The sequence below is a fragment of the Diospyros lotus genome, chromosome 13 (assembly GCF_014633365.1).
Source record: "Diospyros lotus cultivar Yz01 chromosome 13, ASM1463336v1, whole genome shotgun sequence".
NCBI classification, from domain to species: Eukaryota; Viridiplantae; Streptophyta; class Magnoliopsida; order Ericales; family Ebenaceae; genus Diospyros; species Diospyros lotus.
In genome coordinates, this window is record NC_068350.1 from 26,612,769 (window position 1) to 26,620,271 (window position 7,503).

At 39.6% G+C, this 7,503-nt stretch overlaps 2 protein-coding genes across 2 annotated transcripts; one reads left to right on the forward strand and one right to left on the reverse strand.

Moving 5' to 3' along the window:
- The first annotated feature begins 596 nt into the window (after window positions 1–596).
- LOC127789083 (probable protein phosphatase 2C 65) lies at window positions 597–2,998 on the forward strand. The gene is made up of 5 exons (XM_052317857.1): window positions 597–938; window positions 1,263–1,556; window positions 1,687–1,804; window positions 1,964–2,187; window positions 2,434–2,998. The coding sequence occupies exons 1-5, from the start codon at window positions 711–713 to the stop codon at window positions 2,752–2,754; spliced, it is 1,185 nt and encodes a 394-aa protein (XP_052173817.1). The 5' UTR covers window positions 597–710; the 3' UTR covers window positions 2,755–2,998.
- A 666-nt stretch (window positions 2,999–3,664) lies between these two features.
- LOC127789239 (aldose reductase) lies at window positions 3,665–5,842 on the reverse strand. Its single transcript, XM_052318074.1, has 8 exons — window positions 5,699–5,842; window positions 5,203–5,253; window positions 4,969–5,042; window positions 4,764–4,851; window positions 4,426–4,632; window positions 4,238–4,309; window positions 3,848–4,078; window positions 3,665–3,754 (listed from the first exon to the last, which is right to left on the reverse strand). The coding sequence occupies exons 1-8, from the start codon at window positions 5,840–5,842 to the stop codon at window positions 3,665–3,667; spliced, it is 957 nt and encodes a 318-aa protein (XP_052174034.1).
- Window positions 5,843–7,503: the final 1,661 nt, after the last annotated feature.

Genomic DNA, 7,503 nt, shown 5'->3' on the forward strand with positions numbered 1-7,503 from the left:
CTTATTGTGGGATGAGGTTTTTGAAGAATCAAATTTCAAATTTGATCGCTTGGATTAGAGTATCACTCAAACTCTATCTTTTTTTTGTGAATTCCATTGAGTGGTGAGTTATATATACTTTGTATCCTAAGGTGGATTTGTTAGGTGGTAAGCATCCCCTTGTAGCATTTGTGTTTCTTTCTAAATCTCCTATCCCTTCCCGGTACGTACCAGATAAGGTGAACGTAATGAAAATGTCTTGGCCTCCATTATAGCTAGCGTTACTAGTACATGTGTCTATTGTATTTTTTTTTTAATCTGCAAAGAAAGATTAATTTAATGTAAACCTTTGCAAAAGACCTTTTTAAGGAAGATAATGGTTGTTGAGCTAACATGGGGCTGAGGTGGTGAGAGGAGAGATGATACGATGGAGAGAGAGAGATAAAGCCAGCTGTTGGTTATCCAGCTGGGACCATGTAAACCAAGGCTGTCCTTAATTTGCCAATATGCATAAAGTCCAACGATTCCCAATTTTTGTGCGCGTGGGCGTGCGTCTTGTTGCCATAAATCGGAAGCACAGCCTTGAACTGGCTTCTTTTGCCTGCCCCTGCATGCCATCTATTCCTCCCGCGGGATCCCCATTCCCAAGAAACTCCCCTCTCCTTTTCCTCCTGCTCCATTTTCCTGGAAAATCTATTGTTTTTTGGTGATCGGCTTTGGTTTCCGTGGAAATGGGGGCATGCTGCAGCGTGAATGAGAGGTATGATCGAGGGCTCATGGTGGAGGGGCAGCACCATGACAAGGCCATGATCGAGGTTAAAAGGGAGGATGATAACGCCATCCCAAGTGTTCATTCTTCTGGGGCATATGTCCGCTTGAAGGGATCTTCTCGCTATATTTCGATGTTCTCCCAACAAGGAAGGAAAGGGGTTAATCAAGACGCCATGACCGTTTGGGAGGTACCTACGCCTATGGATACTTATCATTGATCGATGAAAATTAATTAATCCATAGACCTAAATATTTGTTTTACTTGCCATGCAAAGCAATTTCAGATGTAGCCAAAAAAGAAAAAGAAATAGGGTTGCATGGATAGGTAACCCAATTATTCACATTTGCAGGATTTGACTTATATATGGTTGCATGCAGAATTTTATTGCAGGATACTTGTTATTGTTTTTAACCATTTTCAATGTTAGATCCCTTTGATCTCCATATAATTCCGATTTAATTAAGCATTTCATCAATTTGTCACATAAATATTGTTTAACTAATTTGGCCAGAACTTCAACGGGGACAAGGATACGTTCTTCTGTGCGGTGTTTGATGGGCACGGCCCATTGGGTCACAAAGTGGCAAGAAAAATACGAGACTTGTTGCCGTCAACGTTGAGTTCTTCCTTCAACCAGCAGCCACAAGTTAATAATAAAGCAGGCAACAACGACAATAATGCCATCTTTTCTTCCTGGAAGGCTAATTTGCTCAGGTCCTTCCATGACACCGACCAAGAACTTCGTGCTGATACCAGCTTTGATACCTACTGCAGCGGCACAACTTCAGTATCTGTACTCAAACAGGTCTCTCTCTCTTTCTCTCTCTCTCTCTCTGTGAATGTATGTATATATGTTTGCAATATTAAGGATTTTGTTCGAGGTTTTTAATTAACAACTTATTAATTAATTTGGTGTGTGTGTACGTATGGAACAGGGAGATCATTTGGTCATTGCCAATTTGGGCGATTCACGGGCAGTTCTTTGCACTAGAGATGATAGCGACGAACTTGTTCCCATCCAACTCACAGTCGACATGAAACCAAGTCTCAAAGGTAATTAATTAGTAGGCGTCTTGATCTTGAATTAATGTCGTGCAATTAACTGGGTTTGCCCATTTAGTAATTGTGTACTTTGTTACATTTTTTTAATGTGTGTGTGTGTGTGTGTGTGTGTGTGTGTGTGTGTGTGTCTGTGACTGATTACGCACTCAGAGGAAGCTGACAGAATAAAGAGTAAGAGAGGGAGGGTGTTTGCGATGGAGCAAGAGCCAGAGGTGTACCGGATATGGATGCCTGAGGAAGACTGCCCTGGCCTCGCCATGACAAGGGCTTTCGGCGATTTTTGCCTCAAAGATTTTGGCCTCATCTCTACCCCTGAAGTTTCCTACAGGAAGCTCACCGAAAGAGATGAATTTTTGGTCATCGCAACCGATGGGGTAAGACTCAAATCACAGCCTAATCTATACATTGCCATGCATGTAAACATCCAAATGGGATACTTGACCTGAAGATCCCACCTCGTGGTAAGAGGCTATTGTCACCTTTTATGTTATATCAGAGTTGGAATCTCCCCGAGCGCGAACCCACCACACATAAGGGAAAATGATTTTGATGCCGACCCAATCAACTGATTGGGTAGACCAACCTAAATCAGCTAACCCGTGCGGTTTGGTTGTGTTCAGGTGTGGGACGTGCTATCAAACAAGGAGGTGATAGAAATCGTTGCATCGGCGAGGAAGAGATCGACGGTGGCGAGACTACTGGTGGAGTACGCCATACTAGCGTGGAGACACAAGTACCCAAATCTGAAGATTGATGATTGTGCAGTGATATGCTTGTTCTTCAAAAGCAAACCCACAGTAGTGACCAAACCAACCTCAGAGCCCAGCCCCTTGAAGAAGTACTCAGGGCGTCCACCTCGTCCCAGCCCCAAGGGCGCCAAGCCAGATCACGATGGCCTTGACACCGTCATAAACTGCGAAGTGTCGGCACGTCCGCAATGATTCAAATTTCGATCTTTCTTTTGAAGTTAATATTAATTAATGCTGAGTCGAAGGATGGTTACTATGATTGGCTGAAACTGTCATGTAAAATTACTTAAAAGAGAAAGGAGGGGTTTTCCTGCTAATATGATTGTATCCGTAGGACAAATTGGCATTTGTGTTAAAAGCTTTGTGTGAATCTCAGCTTGTAAACAAAGTGAGATTGAAAAGGAAAAAATTTCGTATAGAAAACAGGAATATCTGAAACCAGAAATATCATGTTTATTTGGGTTCTTATGTATGTCCTGCTATTTGATTCCGCAGGTTCTACGTATGTATACTATTTGTGTTTATATATATACGCATGTGACTTGCTGAATGCTCTTCATTTTGAAATTATAAATTTATTCCGGCTTTTATAGTATAAAAATGATAGAAATTGCCCTCAACATCTTGACTGATTTAATAAATTATTTTAAGAAAATATACTTAGGTAAGAGATTGAGTGAGTGTATAAATTGACTCATACACTCAAAAGTTGAGGTAATTATTTTGTATCAGACGTAATTAATTTCATCAAATATGTAAGTCGTGTCAGCTATGATAGGAAATCAAATTTGCTCCATATAACATTTTTAATTTATCAAACAAAAACCTAGAAAGTATTATAACAAGAAAACCCAAGGTAGAGTCTTATATAAAAAGTGTAAATTTTGGCTAGTGGGCTACATCTATGATCTATTAAACAAGTGTAATAACACGCTCCGGATGGTCAATATATAGCCATAGCAAACTAATTCGTGACTTTGGTCTCACAACAAAGTCACGGGAGTAATTACGAAAAGACTGAAATTAATTGACAAGTAATTAAGCGACTACGTACGTACATACACACACACACACTCATATATATATATATATATTCTCTGTATTAATCTTCATTGTCCCACATCTCCGCCACGCTCCTAAACGGGCCGGCACTCGGGTTCACAAACAGATCTTGACAATCCAGCACTCGTTTCTGCAAATCAAATCATTCATTGATCAACATTAATTGACAAATAATAAAAATATTAGGAAGATGAATAAGAAACGTAGGTAGGTAGGTAAGTACCTGGTCTGGCAGGCTGGAAAGGATCCTAAAGTCTTCGGCAGGGATTTCCCAGCTGAAGACACTTGCATTCTCTTTGATCCTATCGGGGTTGGTTGATTTCGGAATCACACTGGTTTCTCTCTGAATAGCCCATCTGATGAGAACCTGCCCTGGGCTCTTGTTCAGATTCTTTGCTATCCTCTCCACCGTTGGATGATGGATCAGATCCCCGGATCCCAACGGCGAGTACGCCTGAAAACTCATCATCCATGCATGTTAAGATCGTATTAAGTACCCTTGTATGTCACTGGTTTTAGATCCCGTATTCGTTCTAACAATCCAAAACCATACCGACACCAATACCATCATCAAGAAAGAGAAAAGGGATTCTGTTTGTATGATCTTACGTACAGTAACATGGATGCCATTCTTTTTGCAGAACTCGATCATTTTGTCATTTCTCCATCCTGGATGCATCTCCATCTGGGACCATATACATGTAGAAGGCAAGTGTTAATTAATTGAATTGAAGAGTTCACGTGACAAAATTAATTAGCTAGATGAAAGGAGCATTTCAATATTTCTGTGAAGCTCAGTACTTGACACACAGAAGGCCTTGTATGAGCGAAGCTCAGAAGCTTATTGAGCTTCTTTATGGTATAATTGCTGACCCCAATGTCTCTGACGAGCTTATCCTTGACAAGCTTCTCCAGTTCTCTCCAAACCCCCTCCATGTCCATCTCCAAAACTTCCCCAGCATTTGGCGGCCTGCTGGCCCCATCCTTCAAGCGGAACGGCCAATGAATCTGTACGCATTCCAAAACCATCCATATCACTCAAAGACGTTAATTTCATCTCAGATCCATCTCTATATACTAATAATTAATTAAATACCCAAAAAGAAGAAATCAAAAGTGGTAAAAGTTTCAAATTAAACCAGATAGAGATCGAGGTAATCAAGCTGCAGCTCTTTAAGGGTTTTGATCAATGCCGGCCGAACTCGCTCCGGCGACAAATCAGTGCACCTACATGCGTTTAGTCATTCACCATCACCAATCTTTTAAAACATATATTAATTATATTTGTATATATCAGGTTTCTTACAGCGGTTTTAATTAGAAGTAGTATTAATTAATTCTAACCATAGTTTGGATGTGATAAAAAGATGCTTCCTATCGACTCCTGCATGGATGGCCCGTTCGATCCCATTCCCCACCTGAAGAGAGATCAGTAAACCTTTTGACACAATTCATCTTATCATGCATGCAATTAATCTTTCAAGAGTTACCGAATTTGCAGAAATAATGTTAAAGATAGCCACAAACTAATTATTAGGAAGTTTAATAATTAATTAGAGAGCGTATGTATTCAAGGACCTCTTCTTGGACTCCATACTCCCAAGCTGTATCCACGTGCCTGTACCCGGCCTGCACAAATATACAGCCATACGTATACATAACCACCATTATAAATCAATCTATATATTAATATGCCGGTAATCTTCAGCAGTACGTAGTTTAAGTACTTTCATATTTGTACATATGGTATAAATGCATTGGAATGAGATATTTATGCTTAAATCTTATTGGCATCAGTATTAATTAGTGGGTAGTTATCACCATATATATACTGGTACGTAGTTGTGGAAGCCAATTGAATTCATGATAAAAAGTAAACGGATTAATATAAATAAACAGATTAAATTAATAAACGGAACCCAAAACATTAATGATGACTTAGAGGTCCAGAATGACTAAGAATAACTCCATAGTTATGTGAAGAACCTAATATATATATGATATAAATATAGATAGATATCGAATCGCCGAGGCGAGGTAGATAGATTCGTAAAGAAGAGATAAAGAAATGTACATCGACAATAGCAGTGAAAACGGCGGTGTTAGCCTGGGAACCAGACCTCCAGGTCCCTAATCCAATGGCTGGGATGGTGTGTCCACTCAACAGCTTGAAACTCTTCACCACTTCGCCTTCTCGGCTAAACGTCGCCTGTGCCATCTATCTCTATTGGGATCGATCGATCTCTCTTCTTAATTCACTTCAATTAAGTGCGCATCTTTCCACGGATAGAACGGTATATGTATATATACACAGATAGAGAGATCAATCCAGAAAACTCTTTGCTTTTATATACGATATATAATACAATGCAAAGACACCTTGCATGGAGGACACGTTCTATCCGTTTCACTAGTTCTGGTGTCCACGTATTGCCTCTTTCACCTGGATGGTTCCAAAGTTTTTTTTTCTTTTTTTTTTTTTTCTGATGTTCTTCACTAAAAAAAATAATATTAATAAAATTGATTAATTAATTATGCCATGATAATGTAATTAATTAGATGATTTTGTTATAATGTATTATTGTTTTATAATTCTTTCTAAATAAGTAAATTTAGTTTAACACAATTCATTTTTATCCTTTTTAAAGTTGTGGGTTCATGAATGTGTACTATTTTACTTATTTAACATTCTAACGCAGTTCGATTTACTAAACTCTCTTCATAATTCAACTTAATTGACGCCATTTATGATTAGCCCTTAACCATTCTCGGATGATTTGGATTTGTTATATTTGTGACTCAAAATTGGGTCAAATATATATGTCAAATAAATAAATAAATTGGGTTGGGCCAGCCATTGGTGTATGAAGCCCAAGTTCTTATATATATACATTTGGATTCTATTGTAACCAGAAAACTACGACAATAGAATTTGTAGAGAGAGAAAGCTAGAGCCGAGGCAGAGCGAGGTAGACAGCTGGAAGGAGCTTGCTGGTGTAGATAGGTGTTGGGTAGCTTCGGTCCTCGAGGTGTTGACCAAGGTCGTAGGTGGACCTTTGAAGGCATCTTCGGTATCGCTTGGAGTGACCTCCCGTGCACAGGGAGTATTTGCGCTCACAAAAACAAGTTAGAAGGCACGCGGGGATTTCTCACCCGCGTATGTCCTCCGATGCTTTAATTCAATACCGATAGAAAAGAAAAATATCAGACAACACTATTATTCAACATAAAATAGTCGTACCTTACCCAGCCAGAGAGGATTGATCATAGTACTGTTACAATTAACAGAGGGTGGACTTGCATGTTAGTAGCAATTGGACGGGTTTAAGAGAAATTCCCTCGAAGGTCTGGACTGCCTAGGAGGTCCTCCGGGAGAAGATGGGCCTAACGGCGAGCTGCCGAAGCAAGGCCTTGACCCCTAAGGGACCTGCCTGGGCCAACTCCGGGCTTAATGGGAGATACTTCTGGGTGATACTTACTTAACCATTGCTCCCTTAAGGACGTATCATAATTTATGGACATAAACATATCATATTATATCCCATAAGCATGCCACATGTGAGATAATATAAAAATTATATACAATATCCAGTGTAATATACGTTAAGAGATATGGGGTCTGTGATCGGGCTGTCGAACACCGATAGATTAGATGAATAATGATTTTGATTTGCAGCAAGGGTGCAACTCAAAGTCGTCTCCCAACGAACCTCAAACGGATCTGTCAAAACAAGACTAAACCGGGGGGGGGGGTTGGTGAAAAATAGAAAACAAAATAAACACGAAGACAGTAAACCGAGATGCAACCTGTAATACCCGAGAATGATTTGAGGTCATAAATAATATTTGATGAAGGGCATAAATGGACTTTGTGGAAAA

Bases quoted from the DNA above. Each gene is read 5' to 3' on its own strand.
- LOC127789239 (XM_052318074.1), bottom strand. From the start codon at position 5,842: ATGGCACAGGCGACGTTTAGCCGAGAAGGCGAAGTGGTGAAGAGTTTC. The intron at 4,633-4,763 runs GTTTAATTTGAA...GAATGCGTACAG, and splicing joins ATTACCTCGATCTCTATCTG to ATTCATTGGCCGTTCCGCTT. The intron at 4,079-4,237 runs GTACGTAAGATC...ATGAGTTTTCAG, and splicing joins AGAATGGCATCCATGTTACT to GCGTACTCGCCGTTGGGATC.
- LOC127789083 (XM_052317857.1), top strand. From the start codon at position 711: ATGGGGGCATGCTGCAGCGTGAATGAGAGGTATGATCGAGGGCTCATG. The intron at 1,557-1,686 runs GTCTCTCTCTCT...CGTATGGAACAG, and splicing joins CAGTATCTGTACTCAAACAG to GGAGATCATTTGGTCATTGC. The intron at 1,805-1,963 runs GTAATTAATTAG...TTACGCACTCAG, and splicing joins CATGAAACCAAGTCTCAAAG to AGGAAGCTGACAGAATAAAG.